Source organism: Clavelina lepadiformis, chromosome 8 (assembly GCF_947623445.1).
Source record: "Clavelina lepadiformis chromosome 8, kaClaLepa1.1, whole genome shotgun sequence".
NCBI classification, from domain to species: Eukaryota; Metazoa; Chordata; class Ascidiacea; order Aplousobranchia; family Clavelinidae; genus Clavelina; species Clavelina lepadiformis.
In genome coordinates, this window is record NC_135247.1 from 3,405,001 (window position 1) to 3,419,599 (window position 14,599).

The following is a 14,599-nucleotide window of genomic DNA, read 5'->3' on the forward strand; positions in this document are numbered from 1 at the left end:
TTTGCAGACTAGCATGTTGCGGATCTGTAATTAGAAAATCGATTATTTTTGAGTCCATGGTTGAGTGTTTGTTAAGCGCCTAATGACAAGCCAGTTACTTAGGACGTTGAACCAGGCTATGGACTATTGTTGTTTAAGCCAAGCAAATACTCATGTGATATTTTGAGAAATACAGGCACATCCAAAAGAGATACGTTGGTATCGTACTCTTACAACTAGAGTTTAGTTTTAATCATAGAGTAGCCTATACTAAACCACCAGAAATGAACTGAAAAAGAACAAAACGTACACACACTGCTTTACAAAGTTGGAAACTCGGTCTTCAGAGTTACGTCATTCGAAACTAATTCAGGCATAAAACACGCATTAAACCATGCAGGGCTGAGCTAGTCGGCTGGAGCAACAGCGCCATGCAATGGGTACGGCAAGTCTGCCTGTAAATTCTGATAAATATGTCAAAATACAACCAATCTACAAGGCACAAATCCATGGCCTTCAAACGGGAAGCTGTAGTTTTGTGATATTCAGATAACAAGACACTCTTGAGATTGCAGTGAATTAAACAGAATAAGTCTACAAACACAAAAGCTTTAGAGGTCTAATTTCAACATGAAGTCCAGAAGTAGTTTAAAAAAGTCAAGCTGTTTTAAATATAACTGTAAAATATTAAATTTCCTGAGTCTTGCTGCCTTGTAAAACATAAGTATAAGGATTGTATTCATATTACAAAGAGCGACAAAAAAGTGAAGTTCTGTAAAAAGTCAATGCTCAGTGAGCAATGTTGAATAATAATACATCCTGCTAAGAAATTGAACCTTAGAGATGATAAATGTTACTGTCATGTCATGAGTAACGCAATGTGAAAAATCTGCAACTAGAAAGGCGCATTATGAAAAAAGTCTAGCCAAGAAAAAATCTAAACACGCAAGAACACGACAATCACATACTACCTCTACGGTCTCGGTAACTACTGGGTGATCCACCCAAAACGCTTTGCGTTCCTGAGCTTTCAAAATTTCCACTTTTTGCGTTTTTTATAAGCACCTGTCCAACTTCACACCTTCTCTCACCAAGAACTGCATGGAAATTATTTTTGATCAACATTGACGACCGCTCCTGGTCTATCTTGGATTATGTTTGTCTTTGAGGATGCAACGGCTTCGTTATTCTCATCCACTGCTGAGAAATTATCAATTTTTTCTCTGAGTTTATTCTGGAGAGCACAAACCTCCAATGAAGATGATTCCAACTTCTCTTGCAACTCTGTAAAAAGAAGTTATGCTTCAATATAGTAAATGAAAACTGTAAATTTATGGAGTAGGAGCATGCAATACAAACACTATTTTTGCCAGAGCCAAGCTTTTTTATGTTTAACAAGTTAAGAATCACTGGTGTTTAATAATTTATGAATTACAATTCATTAGGAGTGATAGTATGATATAATAGCCTGTCGTCATTTGCTGAAACCAGGATCAGTTTTGACATTAATTACGTATCAATGTATTAAAAATAAAACTTCTCTTTGTTTAAAACAATGTTGTGCAAATATGTCAATACGACAACAAGCACTATCATCACTTATGACAGCGGAGTATCTTAGACAAAAAATGAGGATCGATTTCCAGACTTCAAAAAGGCTTATAATGAGCTTAAAAGCTTAAAAGGTTTATAATGTACATGGGTAATTGGGTATTGAATAGGACTTCAATTTGATAACTTTACTAACCACAGACAGTTGTCTGATGCTGAAACTCTTTCTGTTTCAGAAGCTGATGGGCATTTTGAGAAGAATCGATTGCATTTTTTAATAATGTTTCAATACTTTTTAGTCTTCCATTCAAAACATCCTTGTCTTTTAGGAGTGTCTGATTTTCCAATTTCAGCTTCTCTAGCTTTGAAAAAGTAGATATACTTGTGCACCATTTTTATCATGTAACAATTGCAGTGCTGCTGTTATAAGAAAACTAAATATTAAATAAAATTGAAAAAGTTACAGCAGAAAAGAATACAATAACACCATGTATAACCAATAAAACATGTTATAATATGAAATGTATTTTATAGTCACCTCAGTTTGCAAGGACTGAGAACTATGAAGATTGTCAGACAGTTTCTTATTTTCCATCAACTTCAAATTACTCTCCAGTGTCATTAACTAAAAGTATAAAATAATTTTCAAATTTAATGGCATTAATAGTAATTTATAGCATTTTAGAGGCAATGTTGCTATTTACTTGCAAAGCAATGCTATCGTTCAGTAAAAACAAAAAAATATGCAATTGCCACTACAACCCCAACTCCAACTACAAGTTAGTGGATAAAGTAAATTATATGTAACACCAGTCTAAAGCTATGCAACCAGCTTCTAAGCTTTCAAATTACACAATTTCTGTAAATGCTGAGTTTACAATTGTGTAAGCGTTTAAAAAACCCCATTTTAAGGAACCTGGTCACCCAAATCCAATTTGTCCTTTCTCAGATCAGAGATGATGCATTTTTGGTATTCATGGGTAAGTAGCAGTTCTTTGTTAATAGATGTGGCAACCTGAGTGTTTTTCTCAAGCTTTCTCTGCGCATCTGTCATCTGACATTCATAAAAAAACTAACTCAAATTTGAGGCTAAGTTTTTATTTTAATTATGAAAGGCGCAAATGCAAAACCTGTTCCAGCTGTTTATTGATCTTGTCTATGGTTGCCTGAAACTGATCTACTCTGTTTGAAAAGTAATTTGATGTTTTCTGACTAACATGTAGATTCTGCTCACATTCAACAAGTTTCTTCTCTAAGCTGTTCCTATACGTAAACAAATTAATAAATTCATATACCGTACGGCATACAATAATAATAATAATGATACACTTTTTGTGATAAATCATTGTGTTGTATAAGCTATGCACATACTTTTCCTGAATGAAGGTTGCAATTCTGCTTTTGAGTTGAGTGATGGTTGATTCAGAAGTTTCTAGTGCAATTTTTAGTCGTTTGTTTTCATCGATGGAATTTAAGTTGTCATCTGGACGTTGAAGTTTTATGCAGTTTGCTTCCATTTCTTTATGACTTGCCCGCAAAGCCTGTCATTACACATAAAGAACAAATTTTTTCAGTGAAGGGAAGCACTTGAACTACACATGCCGAAAAATTGGTACAATATATACAAGATATACTTTAGCAAAAAGCAATAGTCACTATAAACTGAAATTATTAGTAAAATGGAAACTACTAAGCATCACTAAACTAAGCGTAAGCACAATATCACCAATGATAAAAATCTGTAATTTTCATCTCTATAATGCAGCACGACATACTTTTTCAGTATAGCCACCACAAAGGCTAGGGCAAACATGAATATACAGAAAGACCAAATTTTTTATATTGACATTATTTGTTATGTTAAATGTAAACTTAAAAACCAGCGATAGAAAATTCTTACCAGACTATCTTTACAAGAAACAAAGAATAAAAATTTTGTGTGTCGCTGCCACTAGTAGTAGTTCTAACAAAAAGATACTTAATTTCAGACACAGCAGGCATCATGTGAAGTAAATTGAGCTGACTCAAAGTTTATTTTTGGTTCCACATAAAAGTATGACTTAACTTTCAGCTTCTACCTTGTTTTTTTTTAACAAAATGCTGACAAATTATTTTTCCAATGACTACATGCATTGAAACATACGAGTCAATGCGAACAGTCTAATCAGCATTTAAGATATAGGCTACCATTTTGTATCTCAAAATAGAACTACACAAAACATGTTTATTGTTCAATGCCAACAACCATATGTTTAATGCATGATTGAAAAGTTAATTTCAAGGATTTCCAAAATTTATGCTAAGTTCCCAAAATTACCATAAGCTCAGAAGAAAGAGTTTCAACTTCACTGCACAGACGTAACTTCTCTGTTTGTAAAAGTTCAACTCTTTTCTCAAGTAGTAAAGTCTGCTTTCTTGAGAATCTCAGTTCCTCAATAACCTTTTTAAACATTAAAAAACCATGTTTGGATGGGACCTAATACTTCTATTCAGACTATTTTTATATAGTTTATATAGTTTTATATATTTTAATTAAGTTTATAATAATTTCGACAGAAACATAAAAAAGTTCAGCGTGCATATTGATGAACCTCATGCGTGAATATGTTACACTTTCCACTACATGGCGCGTACCATGGCTTAAACAGAATGATGGTTCCTCACTCGAGCCTTGATTATCGAGCTTATCCTAGTGCAAGGTCCAATGATTAAACATTCTTCATTTGGTTTTTCGATTTTGATAATAACCATTGTGTGTAGCAAAGGTATATTGCTATAGGCTAGGTAGCCTAGCATCGTATTGGTGACCGGGAAAACATTTTCCAGCTTGCTTTAATGAGATGACTTTAACCTACCGGTACTGACACACTTGTGATAATAAAGAGATATTATAATATACAAATCGAATAGAATATAGAATTCTTATTTTCAGACGGCTGCTGTACGAAACATGATGTCAATGATAGATAATATTGCGTACCGATAACTTTCTGTTTTCCATTTTAAGTCATGACATAAATATCGTGCCTGCCTATCTTGCGTGAGTTATGCACAGCTGTTCAATGCATTCATTCTAATAAGATCAACCCTACAACATGGACGTCTTTATGCTGTTGCTGTGCCAATGTTTTGTCTAAATGTAATTGTTCAAAGAAACTTCAATATAATCAGTATATACAGTTGTCATTCCTATGCAACCATTGTTGAATTCTATTTGGATAAGTTCAATGTCAAGATAGACAACTTTATTGTCATCTTCACAGGGCAACAAGGAATTTGGTCCTATAATGTAGCAGTGGAGAACCACTCATTATAATATTGATCACTGCTAATTGAAGCTAGTCATCAGACAATAAGCCGTCAAGGTGAACAATTAAATCTGTGGGTGAGAAAAGCAGACAACGACCACATGAGACTCATATATCATCACCCGCAATAAACATTTCAACAAGTACTTATTGTAGCGAAGTGGGTCAATCTTTCAAGTTCAGGTGCCATATACCCACTTTACATTACACACTTTATAGCATGTCATTTACCTTCAAGAATTTGTTCCTTTGGTTGACTCTTGTTGCTTCTTTACCAATAATGTTTGACATTTTTATAGATGTAACCCAACCTACACAATAAGACATGCACAGTATGACGCTTCAAAAGAAAAATAAATTGCAGCCATCAGCAAATTAAACTTAAAGCCGAGTGTAAGTTCTAATTTCAATCCAGCTTCAACCAGAACAGTATACATCAAACAAAGTCAAGTTAGTATAATTTCTTTTGCCCGGCTATATTAAAATGTTGCAACCAATAAAAAAGTGCATAAATAGACATATTACAGTAGTTTATAACTTCAGAAACGAAACCAATGATGTAAGATCTTTGGTAAGATTATATTAAGATGAGGATGGACTTACTCTAATACGGTGCTTCCCCAACATTTTAAATCAGCAACCTCTTTTCTAACTTTCTCATTGTCTGGCACTTTAAAGCTTAACGAGTTTTATTTACAATATATTTTCTTTATCCCATTTATGACAAGTTTTAAACAAAACGAATATTTTCTGAAAGGTAAAATAACTATTTCTCTTTGGTAATATTACATTTGGGGAATTACCTTGTCAGGAACTTCTTTAAGAGTGGAAAGTCTAATCATTCTGTCAGGGAAGGTTTCAGAAAAGCCTGTGAAAATTGTTGGGCTGAATACGGTTATCATGAATACGGTAATCTGAATACGGTTATCACGCTGAATAAATGTTATCATATACCATACCCTCGACCAGCCCTGGTTGCACACTTATATGTAAATGAAAGGTCTATTTTTGATTAATTATAATTTGAAGTGTCATTTTCAGTTTGATATTGCAGTGATTAACCATGCTAATAAATTGATAGCTGTCCAATATCTATGTGCTTTACATTGCCATAGAAATAATTTTGAGGCTGTAAAGAAGCAATTAAAGTGCTGCAATCTTTGTTTTGACATAATAAAACCATGAGTGAAGTAAGTACCTTTGGAAATGCAATTAAATCTAATTCTCAAAACAATGACTGGATTAAAAGATGGGAGATTGGTGAAACAGGATTCCATATGTCACAAGTTCATCCGTACTTGTTAAAGCTTAAAGACAGGTTTTTAAAAGAGTGTAGCACAGTTTATGTTCCGTTGTGTGGGAAAACACTTGATCTGATCTATCTTGCCGATGAAGGTCACAATGTCATCGGCAGCGAATGCGCTGAAGTTGGCATTCTGCAATTTTTTGATGACAACAAGATCAAGTATGAAAGGTCACTGCATCCAACTGCTCCATTTGAAGTTTTCAAAGGAATAGATAAGACAATTACCATTTACAAAGGAGATTTCTTTCAGCTAGATTCTGTTGTTATGGGAAGGGTTGATGCTATTTGGGACCGCGGTTCATTTGGAGCCATTCATCCATCACAGCAAACGAAATATGGCAAAATAATCCATGATATTATCAAGGAAAATGGCAAGTATCTTCTTTGTACTTTGCGATATGAAGGTGTTAGGACGGGAAATCCTTATTCGGTCAGTGAAAATGATGTTCAAGTTTCGTTTGGACAAAGTTTTGACATATCCACTTTAGACAGCTATGAAAGTAGTGATTTTGATTTTGTAAAACAAGACGGTTTGAAGTCTGCCATTGCTACTTTTAATTTACTTTTACCAAAAAGTTGATTGCACTTTAATAACCAATTGTGTTGTTTTCACTTTATTATTTTAAGGAATGTGTGGTATAATTATGTCTATTTGATACAAATACTTAGTGATTTAAAGAATGGCTTATTTTATGCATGTAAATGACAGATTAAACTGGGCAATCAGATTTTACTTTTTGCGTAATTATTATTGAAAATATACCAACAACCAAATTAAGCATATCTATATGGAAGGAAATTTGCTTTGCTGTAAGTTTTCAGCACGCATTTTCTTAAATTCAGATAGAAAGAGAAAGGCATAGAAAATGGGATTACTTAGTATCTTTGCAGTTTGGCGTTAATATCTAGCCTGTACGATTCAGCTAATTATTCCTATCTTTTTATGACATAAGTGGCATTATTACGAATGATTCGCTAAGCTGATTAACTTTTGTCAACTTGAAGTATGTATAATATATGCAATGCATAAACACTAAACAGGCATATAAACAAAAAATTCTTTTGCACAAAGGGCATGGTTTTATTCAGCAGTATTTCACAAGCTGTACAGTGTTCACATACAAACACAGTAAAACAGTCACTAAAACGAATATCTCAAATTGGATAAAACTCTACAAAAGTCACAAAAACATGTTTAAAACTTCTTAAAACCAAGTGTTTTGCAAGAAACTTGGGCAAGGTTTTTTTGCGATGATTAGAAAATGTAAATCATGATTTCAAATTTCATTCAGTGTTAAAAAAGAAATGATCTGTGAATGCAAATGAAAATTGCAAATGGGAAAACTACACCATTAATTGGTACCATTTTTTTCCTGCTCTGGCACTCCGATTTTCTTTGAAGAAAGTTGGCGTTTCGCATGAGCAACTTCATCTTGTCCGGCCAAACCGGAAAATGCAAGTGAGCGTTTTAGATTAATAACTGGACCGTGACGTTGCATCATTGTGTTAATATCACGAAGATTTTTGGCAGGGCTCCTCTGGAAGTTGTACTCAATACGAGCCTGGGATGCCACTCCCATAAAAGGAGCTCTTGTTTTCATTGGCGACACATATATGTTGTGCCTGTTTGAAACACGGCGAGGTGACTGAGGAGTGGATCGACGTCGTGGCATTGGGGAAAGAGGACTGGTCAGAACCTAAGTAAAACATAAGAAGCAATTCAAAATACAATATGAAATCCTTTCTCTTTTTGCTGAAAAATGGCTCGACCTACTGTTTGTGCTATATTCAAATATATATATTTTCACAAATTCAATGCCCCATTGAAATATTCAGCATACCTGGCCAACATCCGGATTAAACTTCTTCACAAAGTCTCTCATCTTTGGGATATAAACTTGATTGTAAAACTGGATGAGATCTGCTCTCGTTTCCGTGGGAGTTGTAGGAGAGTGCTGAGAAGATGAAGTGAGATGAGAACTGGAAGAACGCAGATTGTGTCTGGATGCAACAGGAAGTGGAGTGGACGAACGTTGTATCATGACACTCCTATAAACCTGCAAGTAAACATTTCAAGTATTCCGAATCAGTTAAGTAACTATCTACAAACGTCTCCACAGTTAGAATTGAGTAAGGTTTGCATGACTCCAAACATGAGCAATAAATAGCCATGTTTTTTTCACAAATGTTGAGTGGATACTCACACTACTTGCAGCTTGGGGCTGACTTCGATAGCACTGCATAATTTCTTGAAAAGACTGGTCGTGTTGAGTGATCTAGATAAAGTTTATTCAAATTGAAACAATTCCTTAGTACCAATAGTTCGATAAAATTTATTTTGACTTCACTCATAGCTTAGTTTGATCATCAAAAAACGAGTTCACTAGTACAGAGATTACTTCAAATGTGAAACATAGGGATTTCTTTACCTTGGCCATCACATATACAGAGCACATAAGAAGCTGGTCAATGTGCCGATCTCTCATCAGCTCAAAGGCCCACTTTGCTACAGAATGCTCGAAGCAGGTCCATATTTTACTTTGAAGATTCGATGAAATTGTGAGCTGCTCACATAGATCCCGCAATCGCACACTTGCCATGTGATAGACCTGTGAGTTTAAACCAAGTTGGGATCATTTTTTCTATTATTCTGATGAAGTTACAGTTCATGCATTTTTTTAAGAAATATAATGATTTATTTCTATTATTGACAGTAAAACAGTTTTAAGACGCACAAATTCCTTCAATTACAGATGCAACTGTATTGGACGTACAAACAAACATTTATTCATCGTCAGCACACACCATCGTTCATATGTTGTATACAACATATGAATGAAAGGCTTCTAATACCACAAAGCTAACAATCTTACTTTTCTAAAAAACAGAGCAAGAGAACCAACGCGTTTGGGTCTTTCCTTTTCATTTCCAGTTGGTGGTTTATTCTCTGCATCATTATTCAACGTAGCTGGATTCTAAATATTACAAAAACATCAAACCTATAACTTCACACATGACATAAAACAGCTTTGTATTGTATGTCGTTTATTGCTTTGTCAGCTGTTTTTAGGTTTGCATGCTATCTAAGTCCACAAATGACAAAATGCAGTCAACGTGCATCAGCAACGACAACCTACATCAGGATGAACTGGTTCTGTTATGATGGGAATAAAAAGTCTCCTTTTGGCTGATCCAGCTGATGGAGAACTGAAACGATCTCGAGCGGAACCACCATCGCTCTTCCTGAAGCTAACTTCCCCATCAGCTACAGCCTTAATTCTGGGATGGGCAAGTGCAGAAGTTGACATCATGGCAGGTTTGTCGACGCCATTCTCTACATGCTGAGGAAAGTTGACCTTTGGAAAAGTTAAATACCACTTAAAAGTGGATCACAGCAAACGACAGTAAGTTAGGTGTCAAATACAACGCGACAAATGCACTGGGTCAAGATCAATTGAGTTGATTAGTTTGAAAGCACAATATAGTTATTAAGCATTTTAATCATAATGTACAGACATATTTCAAATAACAGCCTACTACTCTATAAATATGACTAAGCTCTTGACAAGCACACACACCGTTCCAACAATATATCAACTCTATTGCTAATTCAGTTTTCACGTATTCCGTGTCAAACCTCTTCACACATTGGGCATCCCTCTTTTTTCACAGCTTCCCAGAGAGGGGAATCAGATTTCCATGCCAAAGTCTCCAGAATTTGCTCCTCAACGTGATTAAGATGTTTAACACAAGGACCGGGGAGATTTTCCTCAGATCGGACGACTAACTCAATAACCTGGTTAGTGGTCATTAACAGCATTTGTGAGTTTCAGGGTAAGTAAGTCATACACTGCACAACTTTATGCTTAACTTTGCTTATTTCAATTAAAGATAGATATTGATCAATACTTTTGTTACTTACTTACAAACCTAGGATAAAAATGTAATATGTTAAATGCATTTGTTACTAATGGTTAAATATGTTTCCTTTAATACACAGTAAGTAACTGTTCAGCACAATGATAGTTCACCTTGTAAAAATAATATGGGCTCAGGTTAAGTGCATCTAGTATCCACGGAAACAAGCGTGGTGATTTGTTTGCACATAGAATAATTTCAACGCAGCATGCGAAAAGGAGATTATGAAAATCATCACGTTTAAGAAGCCCCTGCATTAAAAGTAATTGCTTAAATCTATTTTCCACACAAAAAAAAGAGATTTTAATTGAAAAAAATAACTTTATCACTTGGAAAATCACCCACAGTTAAATCTCCATTGATATTCTTCATTCTCTTTTTTTCCTGCATCATGGTCCTCTCCAGTGTGTGGTAATACAAAGTTTTGGACATAGTTAGTCTGATTTCGGCAAATTCTGTCAATACAGGACAATAAAATTTCAAAAGAGAAAATTTTAAACATCGTAAAAATAATCACTGAAAATATCTACCGTATTAAAAATATTGAAAAAAATATATCAAAAATAAATACCCGGAAAAAAGTCCTTAGGCTAGTTAGTAAAGAATCAACAACGAATAAATCTGACTCCAAAAATGTTTAAACAACACTGTTGCAAAACCTTCAGATGATGGAGGGATTTCCCCATATTGCTTCATATATTCACTCTTAAATGTTTCCCCGAGTTTGCTGAGGCGCTCTTCTATTTCTGTCGCTGGATTTTCTGAGCCCTCTCTAAAACCAAAAACACAACCGATGTGAAGTGAAATATCTCGTAAAAACTCTCTTTCTTACATGACACTTCATTGACAACCAAAAATATACAATACAAAAAGTACCGGTAATAGTAAACTAATTGATTATATAAACAAACATACTTGAAGATTGCAACAAGTTTATCTGACGCTGCTGGTCTTTTTAATTGTAGCAGGTTCTTCAATTTAAGAACAGCTTGCATAGCAGTTGATACTGGAGTCATGCTGCCGTTATTATGCTTCCCTTCCAAATAGTGCCGGTTGGTGAGTGGAGTTTTGGGTGTTATCACAGTTGACTGAAAATATGAAAGCACTATTTTTGCACAATACTGTACCAAAATTAGACCTACACCATTATTCACCATAAAACCGATGTTTACAATCAACAAATATAGTAGAATACATGAAATCCCAAATTCCATGACATAAAAAATTCCAAACTTTCTGTCATAATAATTTCAATTTCCAGATTCTTCTGATAAACATACAAACGAGGAGGTTAATATAACATGAAACAATGATAAAATATCACCTCTGCCAAATGTTCGTTGACTTCACGTTTCAATTGTTCCATGCGAGATTCTGCAGGTGGACATTTAATAGGAGTGCCAAGCTCCCGGTCTACGTCATCGCAGAGAAAAACTCGCTCATCAAAGTCACCCTCAGTTAGAACAAATTCCTCATACAACTTATTTACGGTTTTACTGGAACGGAAGATAAATATGAGTCATTATATTAAAGTTTGCAGAACAATAAACAACAATGTATTGCATTACGAAATGTGCCATGTGGTATCTGTGGCAATAATTCAACAGACATTTGTATCTACTAATATTCTAGCCAATGATGAAAAGATTTTCTACAACAAATTTTGTGCTGTTTCCAACAGCTTTGCTTAAAATCACTAAATAGATAAAGATATGTTATCCTACCTGTTTGCATCATAATTTACAGGATGAAAAAGTGTCGTTTCCTCCCCAATTAGGATCTTAAAATTAAAAACCAACAAAATTAGGCTGAAGTTAGCCAGTGCGTAGGCATAGTATATAATACTATATCTATTTTACTCGTCATAAGTCATAAATGTGATACACACGCAGTACATAATATGCATGAAATGATGAACATTATTATTGTGCAAATTAGTGTTAAATACATATTTCAATCCGCACTTCATTATTAGGGTCCAGCAGAGAAGTCACAAATTTCTTCCAGTTATGAATATAAACAACTTTAGACTGTAGCAAAAACTGCTCGGTTTCATCTCTGGACAACTGAAGTGCTGCTCGCTCACCAACCAACAGGGCAATAATATCCACATCTCCTTTTGCAGGTTTAAACTCAATTTGTTCCCAACCTTTCGGCAGACCTTAATATTGATGTTAAAAGCTAAGTTGAACATTCAAAGTTACTAATAACAACAAGAATACAGAGTCTATTACATTATATTGCAGAAGAGGCTCAATGTAAAAATATACATTAATTATAAAGCCAACTAACCTGGAAACTCAGGGTTAAGAAGGGAAGTACGGTGATCACAGTTAAGAGCATTTTTAAAGCAAAGATCTATTACACTCAACAAAAGCTGAAAAGAACTGACCAATTCATCACTAACTGATCGGTATTCTGCACCTGAATTGCATTATACATCACATTCAGACATAAACTTACTTTAAAGAAACATATAATATATACGAGAGTGAAAAGCTGCCAAAAGTTAAATAACATAACCCATTGTCAATAGGATCTCTTTATGCCTCGGTGCAGATGAATCTGCAAATGTATAGCAAGCTCCCCAAAATATATAAGAATAAAGTATATATAATAATGAGATCAAGAACATGAAAGAAAATCTATGAACAAACCTTTTGCGTGAATGAAAAGGGTCCAACAAAAGTTAAAAATATCTCTCGGAGTGCAATGAACTTTTCTGAAATATTAAAAGTCATATTCTTTGAATTTCTAAATCAACTACGATAATTAATTGAAAAACACAACTAATTAGGGCTAACATCATAATTGGCATGTTAAGAAATACTTGGGATTACTGAACTGTACCTATGCCGTCGGCTTCTATGCGGGCGAGATGGATTTTTTGTACTCGTGGAAGTATGCGGTTGATTTCTTGGATCATCTGGATCCAGAAAGACATGCTTAAACACAAGGCGATATTTCTTAAAAACAACTGTGGAAACTCTGAAGCTTCTATCTAGTGATGCAACGTGGTCTGCCAGAGGGCCGATTGACATGCTGTTGTTCATCTGTAACCATTTATCCATCTTCTTCAGAAAACTAATGAAGCTAAAAGATGATGAAAATATAAAAAGATTTACATTAAAACAAACTAGATGTTTGCATTGATGACAAGTTGAGTACCAACATATTTTTCCAACTGCATGACATAAGATGTTACTTAGCCTATCTTATGCTTTACGAAATCAAGAGGCAACCCTAATTGTATAACAGCACATCTCAGCACAAGCAAACAACAAAAACTCCTTACAGCACTGATACCTAAACTTAGCTTCGCGAAGCAGGATGGTTAACGAAACACAATTGCTAGGAAGTGATTGTCCTGATACAGATTTCATGATCGGCAAATTACGACGACAGGCAGAATATAAAGCGCAAACAAGCCAATGCAATGTATCACCCTAAAAACATAAAGCAAGTTAGCCATCCTTATCTTTTAAGATATAAGTGGTACAGGTATCAGAGTAACTTGATTCAAAGTCTTCACCTCAAGCGTGTAATTTGTTTTAGTCGTTTCGTAAGCCTTCCATGCCAGTTCCATTGTTGGCTTATCCATGTTAACTGCGAGACATAAATCTCGAAATCTTTGCTCCACTTCTTCATCTTCATTCTCCATGGTGATAGTATTCATAAGCTACTCAACCTCAACACATTGCGCAATATTAACCTGCCAAACTGGCAACACAGCACTTTCAGGCTTCAACAAATAAAGTAAAGTTTTCTAAAAAGTTTTTTTTTACATTAAAACACATTTATTTTTGGTCATGAAGTGGAAATAAGCGACAGTGGAATATGTGGCACACACTCGCATTGAGAGTTGTCAACATGCACCCAAAACTTTATCATGTTCTTGCTGATTTAACATAAACAAACAAAGCAAGGTAGTTGTTACAACAAGTTGCCTACCACTAGCACCAGTTATAGTTACGTAAAGAATTAAAACTTCCAGACTGCAGAGTAAGCCTACGACAATTATTGCTGAGACCTTGGAGGGGGCAAAAGCAAAATTCAGGTGTGAAAGAAAGCCGCTGGTGTGCACCGCGACTCATGACGCAGGCACATTCATTGTTTGTGGTAGGCAAAGTGCAGCATTTTACAAAGTGACTATTTCACCGGTGTCCATTTACCTAAGTTGTTGAATCATAATACGATAACTGGCAGATTTTCGCTGATGGGTTTATCACTCTCGTTCTAAATGGGGAGAAGAAAGCAAAGTGGTGGCGTAGTGGTTAGCGATGGGACTCGTTTGGTGGAAGTCTCGGATTTGAATCTTGCTATTGTTTGAATTTTTCTTTTTGCTCAAATTTTTGATGTAATTTAGTCCTGAGAGGTGGAAGTTTGGGTCAGAGGAGATTAGTTTTAGGTTATATATATATAGGTAGGTTATACTTCGGAAAAATTAGTAACACCATTTTAAGTTGAAAATTATCATACATTTCAATTCACTAAGTAGCTTAATTACCGTTTACCGTATTTTAATTTTCCTATTCGA

At 34.9% G+C, this 14,599-nt stretch overlaps 3 protein-coding genes across 7 annotated transcripts in view; 1 reads left to right on the top strand and 2 right to left on the bottom strand.

Annotated features, from left to right (window-relative positions):
• Positions 1 to 698: 698 nt before the first annotated feature.
• Positions 699 to 5,561, bottom strand: LOC143469791 (coiled-coil domain-containing protein 73-like). 5 transcript variants are annotated; one of them, XM_076967610.1, is made up of 9 exons: positions 5,442 to 5,561; positions 5,070 to 5,149; positions 3,848 to 3,970; positions 2,902 to 3,071; positions 2,661 to 2,793; positions 2,447 to 2,584; positions 2,069 to 2,155; positions 1,727 to 1,892; positions 699 to 1,263 (listed from the first exon to the last, which is right to left on the bottom strand). In XM_076967610.1, exons 2-9 carry the CDS (start codon positions 5,127 to 5,129, stop codon positions 1,088 to 1,090), a joined length of 1,053 nt encoding a protein of 350 aa, XP_076823725.1. In that variant the 5' UTR covers positions 5,130 to 5,149; positions 5,442 to 5,561; the 3' UTR covers positions 699 to 1,087. The 5 variants fall into 5 exon arrangements, with proteins under 5 accessions (XP_076823725.1, XP_076823728.1, XP_076823724.1 ...); XM_076967613.1 differs by lacking the exon at positions 3,848 to 3,970; XM_076967609.1 differs by lacking the exon at positions 5,442 to 5,561 and having other exon boundaries at positions 5,070 to 5,353.
• Positions 5,562 to 5,737: 176 nt separating this feature from the next.
• LOC143469803 (putative thiopurine S-methyltransferase) lies at positions 5,738 to 6,872 on the top strand. Its single transcript, XM_076967627.1, has one exon. It carries the CDS (start codon positions 6,020 to 6,022, stop codon positions 6,722 to 6,724), a length of 705 nt encoding a protein of 234 aa, XP_076823742.1. The 5' UTR covers positions 5,738 to 6,019; the 3' UTR covers positions 6,725 to 6,872.
• Positions 6,873 to 7,201: 329 nt separating this feature from the next.
• The window catches only part of LOC143469801 (retinoblastoma-like protein 1), a 78,088-nt gene continuing 70,690 nt past the window's right edge, over positions 7,202 to 14,599 (bottom strand). The window contains exons 2-20 of the mRNA XM_076967624.1: positions 13,595 to 13,811; positions 13,369 to 13,508; positions 12,913 to 13,155; positions 12,720 to 12,784; positions 12,355 to 12,486; positions 12,027 to 12,223; positions 11,787 to 11,842; positions 11,387 to 11,558; positions 10,978 to 11,150; positions 10,722 to 10,834; positions 10,408 to 10,517; positions 10,176 to 10,313; positions 9,782 to 9,940; positions 9,282 to 9,500; positions 9,018 to 9,119; positions 8,574 to 8,753; positions 8,349 to 8,420; positions 7,986 to 8,201; positions 7,202 to 7,841 (exon numbers count right to left, since the gene is read on the bottom strand). Of these exons, the coding sequence (XP_076823739.1) occupies positions 7,497 to 7,841; positions 7,986 to 8,201; positions 8,349 to 8,420; positions 8,574 to 8,753; positions 9,018 to 9,119; positions 9,282 to 9,500; positions 9,782 to 9,940; positions 10,176 to 10,313; positions 10,408 to 10,517; positions 10,722 to 10,834; positions 10,978 to 11,150; positions 11,387 to 11,558; positions 11,787 to 11,842; positions 12,027 to 12,223; positions 12,355 to 12,486; positions 12,720 to 12,784; positions 12,913 to 13,155; positions 13,369 to 13,508; positions 13,595 to 13,738 (2,976 nt within the window). The 5' untranslated portion in view covers positions 13,739 to 13,811 and the 3' untranslated portion in view covers positions 7,202 to 7,496. The remainder of the gene's footprint in view (positions 7,842 to 7,985; positions 8,202 to 8,348; positions 8,421 to 8,573; positions 8,754 to 9,017; positions 9,120 to 9,281; positions 9,501 to 9,781; positions 9,941 to 10,175; positions 10,314 to 10,407; positions 10,518 to 10,721; positions 10,835 to 10,977; positions 11,151 to 11,386; positions 11,559 to 11,786; positions 11,843 to 12,026; positions 12,224 to 12,354; positions 12,487 to 12,719; positions 12,785 to 12,912; positions 13,156 to 13,368; positions 13,509 to 13,594; positions 13,812 to 14,599) is intronic.

Excerpts from the sequence above, each read along its gene's own strand:
- LOC143469791 (XM_076967609.1), bottom strand. The coding sequence starts at position 5,165 with ATGTCTTATTGTGTAGGTTGGGTTACATCTATAAAAATGTCAAACATT. Across the intron at positions 1,893-2,068 it reads CTCAGTCCTTGCAAACTGAG|CTAGAGAAGCTGAAATTGGA; the intron begins GTGACTATAAAA and ends ACTTTTTCAAAG. Across the intron at positions 1,264-1,726 it reads GCATCAGACAACTGTCTGTG|AGTTGCAAGAGAAGTTGGAA; the intron begins GTTAGTAAAGTT and ends TTCTTTTTACAG.
- LOC143469803 (XM_076967627.1), top strand. The coding sequence starts at position 6,020 with ATGAGTGAAGTAAGTACCTTTGGAAATGCAATTAAATCTAATTCTCAA.